The sequence below is a fragment of the Dipodomys ordii genome, unplaced genomic scaffold (genome assembly GCF_000151885.1).
Source record: "Dipodomys ordii isolate 6190 unplaced genomic scaffold, Dord_2.0 Scaffold150, whole genome shotgun sequence".
Lineage (NCBI taxonomy): Eukaryota > Metazoa > Chordata > Mammalia > Rodentia > Heteromyidae > Dipodomys > Dipodomys ordii.
The window spans coordinates 208,644-230,669 of NW_012267366.1; the positions used below are offsets into that span (position 1 = coordinate 208,644).

The 22,026-nt window shown below is 47.5% G+C and overlaps 1 protein-coding gene across 1 annotated transcript in view; it reads left to right on the forward strand.

Annotated features, from left to right (window-relative positions):
- Clcn4 (chloride channel, voltage-sensitive 4) overlaps positions 1-22,026 on the forward strand; it is a 59,998-nt gene that overhangs the window by 7,157 nt on the left and 30,815 nt on the right. Inside the window, exons 2-3 of the mRNA XM_013032194.1 lie at positions 15,000-15,154; positions 16,349-16,448. Of these exons, the coding sequence (XP_012887648.1) occupies positions 15,011-15,154; positions 16,349-16,448 (244 nt within the window). The 5' untranslated portion in view covers positions 15,000-15,010. The remainder of the gene's footprint in view (positions 1-14,999; positions 15,155-16,348; positions 16,449-22,026) is intronic.

Consider the following 22,026-nt stretch of genomic DNA (forward strand, 5'->3'; position numbering starts at 1 on the left):
GCGTGCTCGCCCTGACCCCCGCAGGTTCTTGCGGGCCCTGCGGCCTGTCTGCTTTCTCCTTCAGTCTTCGTTTCCCTTCTGGACTTACTTGGCTGCGCGTGCGCGGACTCGCGCTCTCTCCTCCAGGGCAGCCGTTGCGCTGGAGGCTGCTTGAACGCAAGGGCGCTGAGGTGAGGATCCAGGAGCGCGGGCCGCGGTGAGCTGGTCCTCCTCTTAGCTTACTCATGCGTTTCGCCAGCACCATGTCTCCGCACACATGGGAAGTGGCTGCCATTGCAGCCGGTTCCTCGGCCACAGCAGCCATGTGCGCTTCACGGCGGATATAGGAGGACAGAGGAGAAGCACATGGAAGCGGCTTGCTGTCATCAGGCCTGAATTCTTTTTATGAAGGGGAAGATCAGAGGTAAGAAGAAAATCAGTTGTTGTAGAGAAACGCTTGTCAGGGAAATGGTCCGCAGAAGGCCGGGGAGAGGACTTCCAGGAGCGGGAGGGACGGAGGGCATTCTCTCCAGCACCATCTTTGGGCCTGATATGGGTTCAGCTTTTCTCCTCTCAAATTCACTCGTTGCAGTCCTAATGCTCAGTACTTCAGACAGGGACCTTCTTTGCAGATACTCTTTACAGAAGTACTGAAGATACAATAAGTTCATTAATACAAGCTCCTAATCAACTACGTCCACTATCCTCATAAGAGAAGGAAAATTGGGGCTAGGCGCCGCTGACTCACGCCTGTAATCCTGGCTGCTCAAGAGGCTGACATCTGAGGATCATTGTTCAAATCCAGCCCAAGTGGGAAAGTCCATGAGACTCCAATGAACCACCAGAAAACCAGAAGTGGCGTTGTGACTCAAAGTGGTAGACCAGAAAAGCCCAGGAACAGTGTTCAGGCCCTGAGTTCAAGCCGCACAACAGACCAAAAAAAAAAGAAAAAAGGGAAAGGAAAGGAAAATTGCATGTATGCGCGTGCGCATGCGCACACACACACAGACAGATGTACACACACACAGATTATATGACGATAGACCCCGGAGAGAGGCCTGGAACGGGTCTTTCCTTTAGAGCCCACACTTTGATCTGTGACATCCAGCCTCTAGGCCTGGGCTGCAATAAGCGTCTCTTATCTGAGGTACATTCCAACAGGACCTGAGGACATGAACACAGCCATGCTTCAGAGGATGAGGAAGGTGGAAGAGGTTCCATGGTGGGTTTTTGTTTTTGTTGGTTGTGGCGCTTGAACTCTGGGTCCAAGCGCTGTCCCTGAGCGCTTCGGCTGAAGGTGAGCGCTCTACCACTTGAGCCATAGCGCCACTTCCAGTTTTCTGGTGGTTAATTAGAGATAAGAGTCTCAGGGACTTTCCTGCCCAGGCAGGTTTTGAACCGCGATCCTCAGATCTCAGCCTCCTGAGTAGCTGGGATTACAGGCGTGAACCGTCAGCACCCGGCTTCCATGGTGTCTTTGACAAGCACTTTCCACATGGCTCAGGAGAAGCGTGGCTCCCGATAGCCTCTCAATGAAGGGAAGCAAGGTTTTCCTGCATCCTGAGATGACGAAGGCCTGGCAGGCCGCCGTGGAGAAAGGCCTCTGGGGTCTGAGCTCAGCCCAGCTCCCTCCTCACCTCTGTCTGTGATCCCTAAGCTCTTCTCGGTCTCAGTTGACTCATCTGTATTAGGGGACTGGGTGCAGCACTTGATTCACAAGACGTCAGGAGCTCTGTCGACTTCAGACATGGGAAGTGCGTAGAACACCCTCGCACTGTAAGACCTATAGGACGTTGTTGTTGTTGTTACTGGGACATTCTGACTTGTTAACTCTTGGCACAGGCAACAGAGACTTCATGTCCCCATCCCCCTTGCGGAGGGCGGAGAACACTGAGTCCATTGTGTCCCCCGAGGCCACTTGAGGTGGGTCTCAGCTCCTTCCCAGCACACAGGCTGGGTTGGAAAATAGGACATGGGTCTGGGGCTGTAGGAAGCCGGCCATGTCTGTCAGATCGGTGCACCCAACCCTGTCCAAACTGTATGGTAGTCAAGGGGCTCAGAGCGTGCTGGTGGACAGGGATCTGTGCCCAGGAGGAAGGAGGAAGGAGAACGAGGAGTAGAAGGAAGTCGCCATCTCTCTGTGCCATGGCTTCCTGGCTGAGTTTCATTATCCCACGCCTCTCCACATGTTCTCTGTCTCTCTTCACTCCTGTGACTCTCAGCCTGTTCTTGGTGGCCACCTATGGGTTCCTGTCACTGTCAACGCCTTTGTCTTTTCTCTGGAGAACCTGGCTTGGTGTTTGCAAGCTTGACTGGTGTGTGTGTGTGTTCTTTGTATTTTCTAGATATGCATCCTTTATTTGTTGTGCATCTGGAAAAGGTTTTATCCCATTCGATGGGTTGACTCTTGGTTCTTGTAATTATTTATTTTGCTGTGCAGAAACTTTTACATTTGATACAGCCACATTCATCCATCCGTACATAAAGACCCCAAATAGCAAAAGCAATCCTGAGGAAAAAGAGCAACCTGGAGGTATCTCAATACCAGATTTCAAATTATAATACAGAGACAGAGTAACAAAACCAGCAGGTACTAACACAAAAACAGACAACAAGACCAATGGAATAGGATAGAACATGCAAGCATAAACGCGTACAAATGTAGCCATCTGATCTTTCACAAAGGAGTCAAAAACACGCACTGGAGAAACACTAGCTTCTTTAAGAAACACTGCTGGCTAAACTGGCTAGCTACATTCAGGAGACTGAAACTAGACCCTGTCTCTCAACCTGTATGAAAATCAACTTCAAATGGATCAAAGATCTTAATGTTAGATTGGAAGCCTTAAAATTACCACAAGAGAGTATAGGGAAAACTCTGGAAGGTATAGGCATAGGCAAATATTTTCTTTGATACCTCAAAGGCATTTGTTGACAGCCCTGGAGTTGGCCCGACCAAGGGCATCAAACGCACTGAGTTCCTACGCTGCTACCCAGCCGCTTCCTCCCCGCCCCCCAGTAGCAGTGGAAAAAACGGATTTTGTGTCAGGGGCCACTTAAGGAATGGTCGCATTGCGGCTATTACATTGTCTTTGTGTGTTTTTTGTTGGTTTGTTTGTTTTGCTCAGGCACAAAACACTAGCATGGAAACAATTCCATTTAAGGGGCACGGTCTGAGCATCATCATCGGCTGAGAACTGTTCTCCAGGATGCACGACAGTCCTGTCAGATGAGCAGAGCTTTTTCCCTGGGCTCCAAAACAGTGATGTCAGGCCCAGAGATACAGTTGGAAATCTGTTGGAGCTTGCTAGAAAGTTCTGAGTGATCTAGAAGGGGCGTGGCTGTGTGGGATACAGTAGCTATGCTAGAGTTGAGTATGGCTGGCACAGGCAGTCCATTTGCATGTGTCCTTTGTCAGTATTACAAGTTGGGTGTAGCGACCGAGGTGAAGGCTTCTCTGTGACATCGGCACCTGCTTAGAGGACAGTGCAGGGGCAGGTCGGGCCCGTATCTCTTTTCAATGTCTCCTCATGTCCAAGATGGGAAAGCGTGTTTGTGCATGTGTGTGTGTGTACACATGCACATATGCATTAGGTGTGCATATAATCTCCCACTTTAATCTTCCACTTTCCCGCTCTCATTTCTGAGCAGCACACAGAAGCAGATAAAGAACTATTTGCTACAGCCCCAAATATTTGTAGCAAAAACTCTCTTCTGCCTTCATCCATACTGGCAGATTAAGAGAGCTCTGTTGTGTAAGTGTAATCTAGTGATTCATTTGTACCAGGTTGCAGCGTGGAAACATGTCATGCGTACACACAGATACCAGGGCTGGGCACAGGCCGCACAGGGTATCCTCAGTCCATAATGTATGCTCCAGTGTGCTCCCCTTGTCAGGGAACTGAGTGGAAAATGGGGAAGCAGGGACCAAGTGGCCTGCTTGTCGGTAGCTCAGGGAGCTGAGCATGCACTCTGACTCCCACCCCCCACGCTCACGGGCTGCTTCCAGCCTTTTCTGTCACCCCTTCAACTTGTGTCTACACACCCTCAGGCTTCTAGACAGCTTCACGAGTTGCAAAACAAACACCTAGGACATGATGTCACCGCTCAGGTTAGGATCCAGAGCATTGCCACTGTCCCGCATTCATCACTCCCTCCAACTCACCCCCAAACTCAGCTCCTGAATGCAGCAGGGTGTGTCTGATTTTCTTTGTGGGTTCACCAGTAAATTCTCCATTCTAGTGAATCATAGTTCACTTCTGCCGGTTTCTGAACATTATATAACTAGAACAACACAGCATGTGTTCCCATCCATCCTCATTCTTATGCTCAGTATTCTGTGTTTAGGCCTCTTTTGGGGTGCACTTGAGGCACAGTGGGTAATGAGAGGCTACTGAATAGGACAGAGAAAGAACATGGATTAGAAAGGGACTAAGCTAGTGACGTTGTTTGGGCCAGGGCTGGAGCAGTGGGCTAGGTATTTCTAGTGACCTAAGGCAGGCCATACAGTGACAGTCAGTGGGCTGACAAGAAGAGCATCTATGAGGCAGGGCAGGACAGAGGCAGAAAAGGGACAGGTTGGCACAAGATGGAGAAAAGAGGAGGCCATCTTTGCACATGGTTGCTGAACCAGTAAACTCTGGGGAGCTCCATCTGGTGGCCACATGCTGTAATGACATGCCCTCTGAGCTCAGAGGCTCCTAGCCAGATAGCAGGAGAGTTACCAGTCCTTATGCTCTGTTTACACCCCGCCCCCCATGAAATTACAAAGGTTTCAAGAAAAAATTTTAAAGGTTTCTTGTGATGAGTTATTGGAGTGTCTGGAAAGTTTGTGAGAAATGAAAACTTGGGGCTGTTTATTTGTACATGTCATCTGAGCAAGGCCTGTCTATGAGCTTGATGTTCTCCAGGCCTCTACCCCCGATGTGTGGTTATGGAGTGCTTACTGTCTCCTACACTGTTCATAGTGCTTTAGAAATATTACAGCTAAGCTGTAGTTGCGATGACCTTGAACCTTCGCTCATGAGCTGAGGAACCTGGAGTTTGGAAGCATTAGGGCAGGAATCATTTTGAGAAACCATTCCAATTGGCGGGTCTTATCGAAACCTCTGTGTGCATGGGCATGTGTGCACGTGTGCATTTGTCTGTTACAAACTTCTTTTGCTTGTCTCAAAAATCCAAGGTTGAGATGTTGCTAATGGTGTTCATGCGTTGCATTTCTGGGAGGTCATTCCTTCCTTGACATGAACGTGTGAGGCAGGGCTGTGGCTGCTATTGGTGTACCCGTCCCGGCACATCATGATGATTGGTTTGCTGGACTCTATTGGAAGGTGAGTATTGTGTGTTAGTGCCTCGCACTGGAGCCTGGCAGGTAACAAATGCCCCTAAATGCAGGGGGCACGAAGCGGGATCCAGCCACTCAAGGCTTGCGTCAAACCCGACTCCATTACTCACTGTGCTAAGTAGAGACTTTTTGGCACATAGGCACGCTTTTGGTTACCTATTGTCTGTGGCTGTTTTGTGCTATAATGGCAGTCATTTTGCCAGACTGTATAGCTCACAAACTCAAAGACACTCTCCACCCAGCTCTTCACATGAGGTACTTTCGAAGCCCGAGTATCAGAGCTCAGGGAACATGAGAGGGCAGGAAGGAGAAAGGCGTGCAGACAGCTCGTGGGAAAGCTCGTGAGAGCCACAGGAGAATTGACTAGCAGTGTTTCTCTCTCCCGGGCCACTTTCTCTCTCCCTGGGATGGCCAGCCTTCCTTGTGGATTGGAAGTTTTAACCTTTGAACATGAATTTTGGCTTTCTGTTGTCTCTGTCCAAATCATCTCAGAGTTAGTTAAGTTGGCAATTAGTACAGCATGGAGTTCTCAGGTTCCTGTGGCACCTGGCCACTCCTGCGCACACAGACAAGGGGGCGGGAGGAGGTCATAACATGAGTAGGCATAAAAAATGATGGCAGCATGCTAGATAATGGCTCCAAATGGGAAGCCACCCAAATATCCATCCATAGTAGAAGAGAGAAATATTGGACTTATTCCTGGAGTCAAATAAAATAGAACAGGAATTGGCAAAGCTCATGGGCCAATCCAGTCCACCACCTGCTTTTTTATGGTCTATTAGCAAAGATACATACATACATACATACATACATACATACATATATATATATATATATATATATATATATATATATATATATATATATACACATATTTGTGCCGGTTCTGGAGCTTGGACTTAGGGCTTGGACACTGTCCTTGAGCTTTTTTGCTTAAGGCTAGCATTCTAGCCCTCGAACCACAGCTCCACCTCTATCTTCTTTTTTGGTAGTTAATTGGAGATAAGAGTCTCACAGACTTTCTTGTCTGGGCTGGCTTTGAACTTCAATCCTCAGATCTCAGTCTCCTGAGTGGGTACAGGTGTGACCCACCAGTACCTGGTGGTGGGTTTTATATTTTTATATGGTTGCAAAAACTCATAAGAAAAATCATAATTTGTGATAGATGGAATGTGCATTTCAGTATACCCATGAATAAAGTTTTATTGAGACACAGCCTTAGCCATCAATTTGGGTCTGGTCTCTGGCGACTTTTGAATGACACTACTGAGTTGAGTAGACCTGGCAGAGATGACATGTCTCACAGAGCTTTAAATATTTTCTCTCTGGCCATTAACAGAAAACATATGTGGACCCTTGTTATAAGGCGAAAGAGACCAACAACCCAAAATATGGAGAGGTGAGACAAGCAAGAGGAATGTGTGGTGTGAACATCTGGATGGCATTGACTCTTAGTAACAGGCAATCTGAGGGCTCAGAGGACCAAGAGGAGCCTTTTTTAAAAAAAATTGTCAGTCATAGGGCTTGAACTCTGGGCCTGGGCGCTGTCCCTCAGCTCTTCAGCTCAAGGCAAGCGTTCTACCACTTAAACCACAGCACCACTTCTGGTTTTCTGGTGGTTTATTGGAGATAAGAGTCTCACGGACTTTTCCTGACCAGGCTGGCTTTGAACTGTGATCTTCACTCAGATCTCAGCCTCCTGAGTAGCTAGGATTGCAAGGAAGAGCCAGTAGTGCCTGGCTTGAGGAACCTTTTTGTTTGGTCAGTTGTGGGGCTTGAACTAAGGGCCTGGGCGCTGTCCCTGAGCTCTTTTGCTCAAGGCTAGCGCTCTACCTCTTTGAGCCACAAATTCTCTTCCTGTTTTTGAGTGGTTAATTGGAGCTAAGAGTCTCATGGGGACTTTTCTGCTTGGGCTAGTTTTGAGCCATGATCCTCAGAGAGTAGCTAAGAAGACAGAGGGGTTACAGTTACATGGGTAAGGTAATGGGTACATTTCTTGTTGAACACTGTTACCCCCTCCTTTGTTTTTCTCCTATTATCCCTTCCTTCCCCCACATCCACCTTCACTTCTTCCACCTGGGTGCTAGTTATGTGCATGAGTTCCCTGTGTGAAATTTATGGAGCTGTACTCCTGTGATTTTTGTCTTTTATGAATAAACATTCACTTCACTGAAAAGCTTACTCAAAGCTAGGTGCCAGTGGTTTACACCTGTCATCCTAACTACTCAGAAGTTGAGATCTGAGGATCACAGTTCAAAGCCAGCCTGGGCAAGAAGTCTGAGAGCCTTTTATCTCCAATTAACCATTAGGAAAAAAAAAGGAAGTGGTGCTTGGGCAGGTGGTGGTGCATGCTATAATTTTAGCTACTTGGAAAGTAGAGTTAAGGGGATCGTGGTCTGAGGATGACCCAGGGCAAAAGAGAGACTCTATCTGAAAAGCAGCGAAGGCAAAAAGGGCAGGTGTGGGGCTGGGGGGAGGAGGGGGGGCGCCTGCTTAACAAGCTCAAGCCTCTCAGTTGGTATCTTGCATCTGCCTCACTCCAGAAAAGAGGATTTCAAGAGCTAGTGACGTGGTTCAGTAGTAGAACACATGCTTAGCGTGCGTGAGGCCCCGCATCAGGAAGAGAAGAGATACAGAAACAGGAAAGGCAAGGCAAGGCAAAAGGAAGGAGGGGGGGAGAGAAGGGAGAGGGAGAGGAGAGGATAGTGGTAGAGGAGAGGAGAAGGAAGGGGAGAGGAGAGGAAAGGAAAGAAGGGGGGGAGGGAAGAGGAGGAAAGGGAAGGAAGGGCGAGGATGGAGGTGATTTCAGTCCGGCAGCTCCTCAGAAGATTAACCATTGAAATTTCTTCTGACATAAAAATAAGAGAAATAGGAGAAATGAAAATATGTGTCACACAAAGAGCTCACATAGATGTTCCTAAGTATTATTCATAATGGCCAAAAAATAGAAATTACTCGTGAAGCTGTCTAGAAGCCTGAGGGTGTGTAGACACAAGTTGAAGGGGTGACAGAAAAGGCTGGAAGCAGCCCGTGAGCGTGGGGGGTGGGAGTTAGAGTGCATGCTCAGCTCCCTCAGTCCATAATGTATGCTCCAGTGTGTTCCCCTTGTTAGGGAACTGAGTGGAAATGGGGAAGCAGGGACCAGGTGGCCGTGATATAGTGGAGCAGTAAGAAGGGAATGAAGTCCTGCTGCACGCCCCCCTGTGGAGCAATCTTGGAAACATGGTGCTCAATGAAAGAAGCTAGGAACAAAAGGCCCCATTTTTCATGATTTCTGTTATGGGAAATGTGCAGAATAGGCAAAATCACAGATAGAATATATATAAGGGTTGCTCAGGGAAGGCACAGTGGCAATGAGTACAGAATTAATTGTGTGTGTGTGCGTGTGTGTGTGTGCGTGTGTGTGTGCGTGTGTGCGTGCGTGCCATCCTGTGACTTGAACTCAGGGCCTGGGTGTTGTCCTTGATCTTTTTGTACTGTTTTACCACTTCAGCCACAGCTCCATTTCTAGGTTTTCTGGGGGTTCATTGGAGAGAAGAGTCTCACAGACTTTCCTGCCCGGGCTGGCTTTGAAGTGTGATTCTCAGATCTCAGCCTCCTGAGTAGCTAGGATTACAGGCGTGAGCCACAGGACTCATTTGAACCTTTGAGTTATTCTGCATGTAGACGTGGCGCAGAGCGCATGGGTGAGGTGGCAGTGACCCGAAGACCTTTCCCTTCAGAAAGGAGGCCTGGGCTGTTTTGCGTGGAAATTCAGACCCAGCCCTGCATCCGGGCCACTCAAAGCAGTTTGCAGAATGCAGCCCCAGTGGCTGTGTTGGATTCTCTACTTTTGTTTACTAACAGTGAAGTTCTAAAAAAAACAATACAATCTGAGAGATCAGAGCTAACCCGCTTCCTTTACTCTGTCCAACGCCACTCCCAATTCCCTGGCCTGTTTTTCTTTGACCTGATGGGAAGTCACAGGAGTCTTTGACGTCACTGCGGCTGCGCAGTAGCCTTCCTGAGCACGGACTGTGGCTCCCGTGGGTCACTGTGAGGCGGCCTTGCTTCCCTGTAGGTATGTTTTTTATTGAGTGTCTGTCGTCCTGTTTGGCGTTAGGCCGATGGCCTCTTCTAGATGTTAAGGACAAAAATGGTCACAGATCCCTGAGTGGCATTGCTTGAGATGAGCGCCCAGATGATGTGACCGCAGACACCGGAAGAGTGTGCTTGTGATGTGGGAGGAGATGGGCGGGGTCCCGCGCTGCGGCCACGCCCCCTGCCGGGACCTCACCCCCAGTCTCCCTTTCCCCAGGATGCAGCCAAATCAGGACGAGGGTGAAGCAGTTGCTGGGGCTGCACCCAAATGCTGACTTGTTCATTCCCAATAGAGCCCGCGCTGGGCTGTGGGGGAGGGCTGTGCGCCACACTTTCCGTGGCTGCGAGGGGGTGCTGTGGGGGGGCTTCCTGGGGGGCAATCTTGGGGGCTCCTGCCAGCTTCTCTGAAAAATCTGATTTCCTTAGAATTATCCTGCTTTGCTCTGTGCAGGATGACCAAGTGGGATGTCCCGAACGCTCTGGGGAAACAGGTGCAAATTCAGGGCAGGGTTCTAGCCGGTGAAGCTGTTTTCCAGGAAGATGAGAGGAAAGCAGGTGGAGGCCAGGACGCCATTCATAGGTCTGGCTTTCCGTGTGACATTTTCGGTGAGCCATGCGGAGAGCTATGGTGAGCCAGGGCGGGGCGTTCTATGTAGAGAAGCCTTGATTATATCCTCCTGACTCTCTCCTCCACCCTTATCTGGGTGGAGGATTTCCTGCTTTCTTTCATCTTGTAGAACCCATGATATTTTTTTTGCAAACGCTTCCTTTAAATGCTACAGATCCCCATTCTGAGGGTAGCTTTCAACATCAAAGGCCTAGATTACATCACTGATGCTTATCACACTTTCATGCTTGTCTCAGGCTCTGGTCCAATTGAGGTGAGTTTGCTGGACACAGTCTTACCACCTTGTCAGACTTTGATCCTGGCCTTTTGGGGGCTTCATGCTGGGGCCAAACCTACAGATATTTTTTGTCAGTTGTGAGGGTTGAACTCAAGGCCAGGGCGCTGTCCCTGAGCTCTTTGGCTCAAGGGTACTTAATTGGAGATAAGAGTCTCATGGACTTTCTTGCCTGGGCTGGCTTTGAACCACGATCTTTAGATCTCAGCCTCCTGAGTAATTAGGATGACAGGCATGAGCCACCAGTGCCCAGCTCAGATATTTTTTTACCTTAAGGGCTTGGATGAAAGACCTGGCTGTACTGCAAGTCTTCCCAAGTCCCTTTGAAGGTAAATACTGATTGAGTCAGAGAGAGACTATCGGGCAAGATACCACCAGCATGAACTAGGGCAAATTCCATTCTATCCTATCTCTGCGGGTGGCTTTGTCATTTCTTGTTGCTCTGGTTTTTCTCTGGGGTTGCTACAGAGTTGACTTTGTCTTCATTTTCCTTTCCCTCAGAGCCCCAGTAAATCCTAGCTATTAGCCAGGATTATGATGCTGTGAATAGCAACTCATGGCTTCAAAATGATAACCTTTCTCCTTGGGTTTGGAGATTGAGCCCAGGGATTTGCACATCCTATCCCACAGTAACTGTATGCATTATTCTCGCACCAGGCTGGCTGGTGGTTTGGTTGGGCCAGTGCTGGCTCACTCGTGTGTCTGTGGTCCGCTGGGCTTCAGGGCTGTGGGATGGACTGACTGACTGATCCACTCAAGACTGTGGGTTCTATCACCTTTTCAGCATTCTAGCTGAGACTGCTTCTCAAGATGGATAAGGTCTGAGAGGAAAAAGCTCCCTTGCCTCTGGGGATCTAGGCTCGATATGTACACGCTGGCTTTTCCACATGTCACGAGACCATCCCTGATTCAAGAAAAGAGAAACGCGCCAGGTACTAATGAAGAGAAATCACAACTTCCCATGGAAAAGATGGTAGATCCAGGCCGGGATGGAGAATATGGGCCATTTTTAAAACCACTCGCTACATAGATCTTGGGTTAGCAGACTTTTGTTTTAATCTATAAAGAGCCAAATAGTAAGCATTTTAGGCTTTATGGCCATGTCATTGTCTTAACTACTTTATTCTGCTATTGTAACATTAAGACAATATGTAAACAAGCGATCATGACTGCGAGCCAGTTAAAGTTGATGCACACAATCAGGCAATCTGCTTCGGCCCGGGACTAAAGTTTGCTGAGCCTTGTTCTAAGTGATTCCATCCAAGTAGAAATCTCCCATCCAGGCTCTAGGATGCGATCCTTATGGAAACTCTAGCTTTACAGCTGTAAGCCAAAGTGGCATCTACCAGCAGAAAGGTACTGGGTGGGGAGAAGTAGTAAAAATCAGATGAGGGGACCCAGGGACCCCCTTCTCAGATGCAAATGACTCTGTGAATCAGGGGCTTCTGTACCACACTGACGTGACACAGAGGCCAGGTTTATTTCTCAGGTAGCAAGTCCTTTGCCGGCACTCCCTGCTGCCCTCCCCCGTGTATGTGTACATTCCATTTCTCTTCTATTTTTTTTTTTTGTCAGTTGTGGGGCTTGAACTCTGGGCCTGGGCGCTGTCCCTCAGCTCTTCAGCTCAAGGCGAGCGCTCTACCACTTGAGCTACAGCGCCACTTCCGGTTTTCTGGTGGTTTATTGGAGATAGGAGTCTCACGGTCTCTCCTGCCCGGGCTGGCTTTGAACCGTGATCCTCAGATCTCAGCCTCCTGAGTAGCTAGGATTACAGGCGTGAGCCACCAGCGCCTGGCTCCATTTCTCTTCTATTTGCATCTCCCCTCTGGGTCGCAGAGAGGAGTGTGCCTTCCAGTTTCTCACCCAGATGCCTTTTTCCTGTACTTAGTGTGCCCTCCCTCCCCCTCTCCCTCTCCCTCCCCCTCTCCCCCCTCTCCCTTCCCCCTCCCCCCTGTCTCTACATCTTCTCAGTGCAGCTCTTAACTTCAATTCAGAAGTGATACCACCTACTTTGGATCCCCAGGGAAGCACCCAAAACTTGGCTGTTGGTTAGATTATGTTTATTTTTATCTGCCACTTATGTATCTAATGGTCATAGCCGTGATTTGCTCTGTCAGAGTTTCCAGCTGGACTTTCTGTTGCAGGCATTATTGCCTGGAATAGTTGCTCAAGTAGAGATTTGGGCAAATTTCCGGCAGTATCAACTTCTCTTTAATAGAATGTCCACCTGCCTGGGCTTGGCACTGTGGGTCAACAGCCTGTCATCTTATTTTTCCCATCAGAGATTTTCTTTGTCACGTATCATAAGAGAGCAGGACTATCTTGTGTTTGTAAAAATGGGAATGAAATCCCTGCTTTCTAATTTGATTCCTTCCCTTCTATTACTGGTTAGGTTATTGGTGGCTACTGACTTATGCAATGTGATTCTTCCCTGGGTAGCCATCACCAGGTATAGTTTTCAACTTGGCACGGCTCAGAACTCCAACTAGAAAAGTTTGAAAGCAGTTGAGTTGCACAGGTGGTCAATAAATCAATCACGGTAGCCATTTTATTGCTTGTAAGATTATTACGCTACTTTGCCCGTAGTGACTTCTCAATTTGATTAAAATTCAGTTTCATAAGGTCATAGTTGAGTCCTCTAGATATATAAATCTATAAAGAAATGGAGAAGTGTGCACTCATTTTTATAACCACGTTCGATGTTTTAACCATTGAGTCCAGCACTTTTGTGGTTCTTTAAGCTATAAGCCAAATTTCCCTGTTCTTTGCCAAGGTAATGTTTATTTAGTACATCTACCAACCTCTTGTCTCTGTCAGAGTGTATTATTGTAGTTGTTGTTGTAATTATTATTTTTATTTATGTATCTTGCTGAATGGGGTGAGCATTGGTCCTGCTGCAAAGCATTTTCTTCATCTCAAAATCGCTCCTGTATGATCTGGAAGTCAGACTGTGTTGGTGGTGGAATGTGGACAGTGAGTAGGTTCCTTTGGGATTCTTTTCCAAACAAGAGGAGCCAAGTGGTGGGAGTGGAATCGTGGGGATGGAACCACTATCTTCCACGGGAAGGGACATTCAGCTTTGTTACTGCCCCGGCAGCAAGAGCCATTTTGGCTCTTAAAAAAGGTGAACGTCTGCACCTGGGACTTCTTGCCCAGGGTTAGGTATGTTGCCAGCTCTGTGTGATATTGGCTCCCTTGTTTGTCAGCACGGTGGCTTGCCCGGTGGAGTGGGCTTGAACTAGTGAATTAAAGTCTTGCGCATGTTTTTACTGTACAGCTGCAATGTCCGTGATGACGACGGCATAGGCTGCCTACCACAATATTCGATTTTCTCTCCCAGGGGAGCCAACGACCTGTTCACTTCCAATGATCTACTCCTCTGGCTTACTCTGTCCATGTCTTCCCATTACAGAACATGATGTGTTTCAGAAATGGACCCTAGTTGCCAACTGGCCTATTTGTTAATATATTTTTGTAACCCTCAGTGTTAGTCAGCTTTGTGTGACTATAAGAAAATACTTAAGGCAATCAGCTTATAAAAGAAAAAAGGGTTATTTGGGGTTGAGTTTTGGAGGTTCTAGTCTGTAATAAATTGGCCCCTTTGGACCTGTGGCAAGGCAGCAGTTGGTGGCAGGAACTAGTGGTGGAGCACAGCTGTTCACATCGTAGCTGGGTCATAAAGGAGGAAGGACCTGGAGCTCCCACAATTCACCGCGGAGACACACCCCTAATCACCCAAGGACTGCCCCCAGGCGCCACGTCTTAAAGGCCTCACTCCTTCCCTACGACCCCGCCGTGACCATCATGCTGGTAGTATGTGGTATTTCAGTGGCATTCAAGGCTCGACCTGTGTGTGGGGCTTTCGAGGTCATTTACACACGTGTGCACGTACGCGGGGGCAAACTGTTTTAAGTTGCCGGAAGCCCGCACTCAGCTCAGGTTGGAGAAGTGACCCTGTGTCTTTGTAGTTCCTCTCGGGCTGTCAACAAGGCTCCTTTTTGTGTCTCTTCAGTGCCTTGCTTTTTACATTTTGTACTTTCTGGCTGCTAGTTTTTCTCTTTAAAGTGGTCCTCGAGGCAGTGCGGGAGTGCTGTCAGCTCTGCTGTGGGCGAGGAGATGGCAGTGTGCCTTCTGCAGAAAATATGTGTATTGGAGAAGCTTCATTCAGGCAGGAGCAGCAGTTGAATTGGCCGGTTCAGCACTAGTGAGTGAACAATCTGTTTCGAACAAGGCATCTTTCTACAGAAGCACCCAGAAAACAAGGCTATGCATGTACAGGTTGGCAAGAGCCATGACCCAAGGCTCACAGGAACCTAAGCCTAGATTCTCTTAGAAGCAGCTGGTTAGCATTTTGTAATTCTGTGTTCAAGATGGCTTCCTAGAAAACAACTATGACAAAAATACAACTCTATTATAGATAACCTTTGTGAGATTGACTTTTTTTTTTTTACTTTGCATCATTCTCTGGAGATTAATCTAGAATAATGTGTATCAGGAGTTCATGGCACCCTATGAAATGAGCTTTCCTTATATGAGAAAATGGAGCCTGTGGATCGATCATTGTGTGTGGTCGTCCTGCTTATGGCTTTTTCTGGGGCTACAGCCTGGGCCCTCACGCATGCTAGGCCAGTACTGTGCCTGTGCTGAGCGTCCAGCCCTGTGGGATATTCTGAACAACTCTTTGTGTCTTGCAGGAGTAAGTAGCATGGTCAGTGCAGGGGTCATGAGCGGCTCTGGGAACCTGATGGATTTCCTCGACGAGCCATTCCCTGACGTGGGAACCTACGAGGACTTCCATACCATTGACTGGCTGCGGGAAAAGTCACGGGACACTGACAGACACAGAAAGGTAAGTGGCCCCCTGCAAGGCCGCGGTGAAGGAGACTCTTGGGAACGGCCATGATGTATTTCAGGCATGGGCGTGGGGCTGGGGCTGAGGCTCACGTGGGGTGTTTTGGGTTGGGCTGGAGACTGAAGGATCCCACACAGCCATCCCGGGGAAGCACGTGGAGACAGGCAGGCAGGCACCGGAGAAAGATTAGTACAACGTTTATTAGAGGAGCCATATTTCCCCCGGGAGAGGGGGAGAGCGTGGCCCGGGAGAGGCTGCTGCTTCTAAGGCCTCCTCAGACAAATCAGGTGGGAGCAAGCCAACAAGGTGGGGACCATGGGTGACCCCCAAAAAGTGACATCAGAGGAGGGTGACAAGTGACTGGGGAGTGTGACTGTCCTGTTATTTCCTGAAGGTTGGTGAGAAACAAGAGACCCTCGGACTCCACCATGGAGGAACATGCTCAAGGGGAAGCTTCACTCCAGAGCAGGACAGAAAGCGGGGCTCTCATGTGGGAAAGGGAGTTGGATTGGCTGTCACCCATCCTTGCTCCTTCCCATATTGTTTTGGGGGGTGGGTGGGAAGGGAGGGAGTCCTGAAGTGTGAAGCCAGGTCGTCATGCTTGCTAGGCAGGCTCTCTGCCCCTTGAACCATGACCCCAGCCCCTTTTCATTTTAGTTAATTTTTCAAGCTGAGTTCTGTCTTAGCCTAACTTTGGCCCTTTCCAGAAATGTTTGCTAACGTGCAGCTACCTGCTTGGAAACTCCATGCTATTGGAGTCAAAGTTCTTGTTATTAAAATGTTATGTTGAAAACAAAACTAAGAAGTGTAATCTGTTGAATAGGTTTTTCAGTGACCAGCCCAGCCGTGGGTAAGTTACGATATCGCTCATATTCACACTGGTGACGCGGGATCCCTGTCTCGGTTCAGGATGGATTTTACAGCTGCAAATCACACTTAGTATGCTTTGTAAATGATACGAATTTGCCAGTGCTCTCATTCTTTGGGGACCATGCTGGCATCTTGTGGAGGGAGCTCTGTAAACTTGGAAACCCGCTTAATCGTTATGGGACATTGCTGAAAGAATAATGTGACTGGGGATGTAGCTGCTTCATGACGTTCATTTTTCTCCATCGGTCTTGTTTCCTGAGGAAATTGTTTCACGAGAAGCAGTTTGAGTTGGAAAATAGGCTGTGTCTGCTTCATTTCCAGATAACCAGCAAGAGCAAGGAGTCCGTCTGGGAGTTCATTAAGAGTCTGCTGGATGCCTGGTCAGGATGGGTGGTCATGCTGCTCATCGGGCTGCTGGCAGGTATGCGCACAGGTGCACAGCACCCCCTGCAGAGCCACGGCTGCCGCTGCCTCTCAATGCCACTATCAGGGAGGACATGGCGATGTGAAGTGCTTCCCTTCTACCTCTATGCAAGGGGTTTAGGACTTGAAGTGTCTAACAGCAAGCCACAGAACCAATATTTAGCCTAAAATCGATCATAAGCCCAAGGCAGGAGGTCAGGCTGTGGCTTGCTGAGAGCTGTGACTGCAGTGCAATGCTGGCTGGCGCTTTGCGCACATGCGCTCTTACCACCCTGGCCTTTACCGGAAGCACACTTGACATTTCACTGTAATGGCTTATGTAAGGGACAGCACATATGGAAAGGTTTTGATGTTCACTCATCGGGAACCCCATGAGAGGGGCTGTTACTACTCATTTGCTATCCCCAAAAAGAATGTTGAGTACCCTGCAATACCCAAAATAATACTAGACACCCACAAAATCTGAGCTAGGCCCAGGAGAACTCTCTCCAGCCCTTACACTGCATAGCTCAGAGACTGCGCGCCCTTTACTTTTATAATGTCACTGCCATCTTCTGAGCAGTACATGTTTCCAGAATAAATGAATATTTGGAGGGCAAACTTGCCCCCCCCTTTTTCTTGTCAGTTGTAGGGCTTGAACTCTAGGCCTGGGCGCTGTCCCTCAGCTCTTCAGCTCAAGGCTAGTGCTCTACCACCTGAGCCATGGCGTCAGTTCTGGTTTTTCTGGTAAATAATTGGAGATAAGAGTCTCATGGACTTTCTTGCTCAGGCTGGCTTTGAACTGTGATCCTCAGATCTCAGTCTCTTGAGTAGCTAGGATGACAGGCGTGAGCCACCGGCACCAGGTGCAAACTTATCCCTTTAAAACCAAATTCATGGCAATTATTTCCTGAGGGTATGAAGATTAATGTCTAAGAATAAAAAAAATTGAACTGGGTATGGTTGTGCATGTCTATAATCCCCATACTCAGGAGGCAGAGGCTGGAAGATCATGTGTTCTAGGCCAGCCTAGACCAGCCTAGAACCTTCTTTCTTTGTCTAACCTTTCTTCCCCCCTGCCCCCCAGAATTGAGCACATTGAAGAGATATCCTTTAAAAAAATCCCATACATTTAACAATATAACAAGTAAGCAAAGAGCATTGATCAGAGAATTGATGGTATATGGCAGAATATAGCAAATACTGTAAGGAAGATAGAACATGAATTGGGTACAGATGGAATTTTGTACAAAAAAAAGTTTTTAAAGAAATTTCTGCCCCTGCCCTTCTGTGTGTTTGTCTGTCTGCTTGCTTTTTTGTTGACTTAATAAAGCTCTTCCAAGCTTTCTTACTATTAAAAAAGAGAAATTTCTGGGAGATCTTTAGTTATCCAGAGATAATTGAGGTGCTTGCATGTAGCATTTCATAGAGAAGGCCCTTGTCTACTAATCGCCATAGCTGCCTATCCATGTCTCATTTTGTCCTTCCTGTCTCAGTGACATTCCCTAATATGTAATGGCAGCCAACAGAGGGAAACTGGGCTCGGTGGATGCAGTTATTCTGCCACTGATTTTGCCTGGCTGCTTCTTGGAAGATCTTCAACAGTGCGCACGGTGGGAGTTTGCTGTGAATCTTGCTGCATTTGTGTAGGAGGGATTTTTAAACCTTACAGTTTATCTTTCTTCTTGGCTCTTAGGAAGGAGACATAAATAGGGGACATGAAGGAACCTGGAATAGATTTTCTGGCTTCCTGCTAGGGTGCACAGCACAGCTTATATTTATTGACTAAACGAGGGACCCCGTTTGACTGTGTTGAGCACAGCTGATTTTGACCAGCTGCTTCATGACATGTGCACTATCCATCCGTTCCTTCAGGAGGATTTATCCAGACAACCAGACATCTGCTGCTGCCCAGCCATCAGCTAAAGTCTCTCTAGAGAGGACTCTGGCAACGAGTAAACACCGTTTCCCTTTCCCTCCATGATCCTCACGTGCAGCCAGGGGTAGAAATACTGCGAGGACAGCCCCCCTCCCCACAACCCCCTGTACTGACAACAGATAAACTGCAGAATAGTAGACAGGTGGCCTAAGTGGTCTTTGAATCTGGGTGCATCTTGGAGGGAAATCTAGTGAACTGCGCCCTTACCTCACTGGTCTCACTGGTAGAGAGGGGCCAATGTTCTAACCACGGCCTGTTCAGCGGCCCCCATGACTGTTTTGTTTGGACTCTCTTGGTAGAGCAATCTTACAACTCCTCTGCAAGGGATTTGGCAGAATCTGCCACCAGGTGGCGCTGTTGTACCATAGAACAAAGCTGAGTCGTCAACTCCTGGAATTATGAATGAATGAATGATTATGAATGAATGAAAAGTTATGGACTTGAGGTGATCATTGAGTCTTATTCTTGGATATCTTCAGGACTCCTCCATCACTGTTAGATCTTCATTCAAATATCATTTTCCACTGGAAGCTTTCTTTGACCACTTCTCTAAAATCACACCCTTTTTCTCTCTGAGCCTGTCTCCCTCCCGCCCTTGCTGTGTGTCATGACTGTATGTAATGGATTTATTGACATAGAATTCACATGACATACAACTAAACCATTCAAAATGTACAGTTTATGGGTTTTTAGTGTTTTCGCAGAGTTGTGCTGCCATCACCATAATCAATCTTGGCTTGGAAGGTGTCCCCCCCCCCACCTCCAGCCGCCCTTTCCTCAGGGCTCGGAGCCACCCCTACTCCGTTTTCTGTCTCTGTCCATCGGTCTGTTTTGGATATTCCCTAGAAATGGAATCATACACCTTGTGGTCTTTTATGACTGATTTCTTTCACCCAGCAGAGCTTTTCCAAGTGCATCCCTATTGTAGTGCATGGGACACTTCATTCTTTTTCCTTTTCTTTTGTCAGTGCTGGGTTTAAACTCGGTGCCTCATGCTTGTTTGGTTCATTTTCTCAGCTAGTATTCTATCACTTGGGCCATGCATCTAGCTCAGCCTTTGCTAGATGTTTTGGAGATGGAGTCTCATGGACTTTTCTGTCCAGATTGGCTTTGAATCATGATCATCTGCATCTCAGCCTCCTGAATAGCTACACGTGAGCCGCCAGTACTCAGCTTTCTCATTTAATTTCCAAATATTATGCCATTGTATAGATGGGCCATATTTTGGTTATTCATTCATCTGTCCACTGATAGTTTTTGGCTATTTTGAACAACACAGGTATGACCATTTGTGTAGGAGTGTTTGTATGGATGTAGGGTTTCATATCTCTTGGGTATATGCCCAGGAGTGGAGTTGCTTGGTGTTATTGTAACTGTGTTTAACCTTTTGAGGAACTTTTAGGAGGCCGAGATCTAGAAGTTAAGTAGGAGATTGTCCAGTGGGGTGGGGGAGGATAGTACTTACTGACATAGCACAGAGAGGAGTGGGTGTCTCATTCTATGAACATGGAGTGAGCAATATAAGGAGTTAGTGCTAGAAAAAAAATAATACTGGAGAGATATGGGGTTTAGGGTTCTCATCAGGATCTATTGAAGATTTAGGCATTCTCCCAAGAACAATGGGACATTAGGGCAGGATTTTCTGAAGGAAGTGGTATGGGTCATTGCTTTCTTGTGTGCGCTGGTTCTGGGGCTTGAACCCAGGGCCTGGAAGCTGTCCCTGAGCTTTTGTCTGAAGGCCAGTGCTCTTCCATTTCAGCCACAGCTCCACTTCCAGCTTTTTGACATTTAATTGGAGATGAGAGTCTCACAGATTTTTCTTGCCTGAGCTGGTTTCAAGCCATGATCCTCAGATCTCAGCCTCCTGGGTAACTAGGATTATAGATGTGAGCCACCAGCACCAGGCTGGATCATTGCTTCTTGTGTGTATGTATGCAGGTCCTAGGGCTTGAACTCAGGGCTTGGGTGCTGTTTCTGAGCTTTTGTGTTCCAGGCTACTGTTCTACCGCTTGAGCTACAGCTCCACCTCTGGCTTTTTGGTGGTTCATTGGAGATAAGAGTCTCAAGACTTTCCTGCCTGGGCTGGCTTATAACCACAATCCTCAGATCTCAGTCTTCTGAGTAACTAGGATGACAAGTGTGAGCTACCAGTGCCTGACTCATTGTATTTTTGAAAGCTTTTCTGACCACGGTGTAGAAAACCCATTCAATGGGCAACATTGGATCAGGGAGACAAGCGAAGAGTCTCTGGTAGCAGCCAGCCAGAAACCATCGTGAAAGGCTGGGCTGAATGGCAATTGAAGTCAACAAAGTGACTCGAGAGGAACTTCAGAGCTGGAGTGGCAAGGATGTAGTGATTGCTTGGAAATGGGCTGCTTACCCTGCTTTCTATCTGGCATAATCCCTGGATGCAGGGCCCTTCTCCCAGCTGGAAACAGAGCCGAGGCTGAGAGCAAGATCCTTGACTTCAGCATGGGCCACTGTGAGTTTTTGTAGAGACGGCCTTGTAGACACAAGAGGCAATTAGACATGTGTCCTTTGATGATTCCTGTTCATTGTTCATTGGGTTTGACTGCTTGGAGTTTTATTTTAAAAAGTTCTTAAGAATGAGTCCACCAGAATGGGTCATGTTTAGAATTAGTAAGGTCTGCCATGGGCATGTAAAAAGCCTTATGAAGGTAAATCCAATATTGGGTTACAATTGATTGGTGATGTCTGCCGTGGGCATTGGAGGTGTCTGGCCAAGCTAGATGTAGATTTATCACCCAGTAACAAGTAGAAGTATACAAATAAACTTGCTATAGTGAGAGCATGGTATAAAAGGAAAAAGAAAAGGTTTAGGGCGACAGTCAGAGGAAGTGATATCTTTTAGAAGATGAATAGAGGAATAGGAATTATTGGGGGACACAGGAAGACAGGAGAGTTAAATGATGTGGAAGCCATGGGAAGAAGTGTCTCTAGAAGGACGGAGTGGTCAGCAGTGTCAAATGATGTAGAGTTCTAAAACTGGGGTTGGCTAACTTTTTGTGTAAAAGACCAGTGAATAAATACCTGTAACTTTTGGAAGTATTTATTTGTTTCTACCTCAAAATGCAATTGTGCCATTACAGCATGAAAGTAGCTGTAGCACTGATGTGTATGCTTTGGGTGGTAACATCACACTGATACTGTAATAAAGACATAGCTAGGTTTGAACCACGAGGAAACCTGAAAGTATGTGTAACAGACTAAAATGGGTGATTCTGGAAAGACACCCAAGCCAGCCTTTTGTGGCCCACTGAACTCCTATTTTTTGTCCTACATCGATCTGTCAGCATTTATAATGATCTTTTACTTATAAAGACCCATAGCCCCTTGGTCATAGTTTAACCAAAAAAAGAAAAAAACACCTAGAAACGACTACTATGTGAGGTTTTCCTGAGTTGCTATCTGCTGGAAGGAATCGAGGCTGCTGTCGTGTGTGTGTGTGGTGGCGGGGGGTGGTCACTGGGGATGTCCCAGCACTGGTGAGGGGCAATGTTTTTTTTTTCAGGGCGTACATTCCCGATTAAAAATGGCAAGGGCAGAAGGGGAGAAGAATGAGTGGGGGAAAGGGGTAGAATGCAGGCAAGAATGTATTGTCTATACAACAGAATTGAGAAAATAAGGGCAGGGGTGA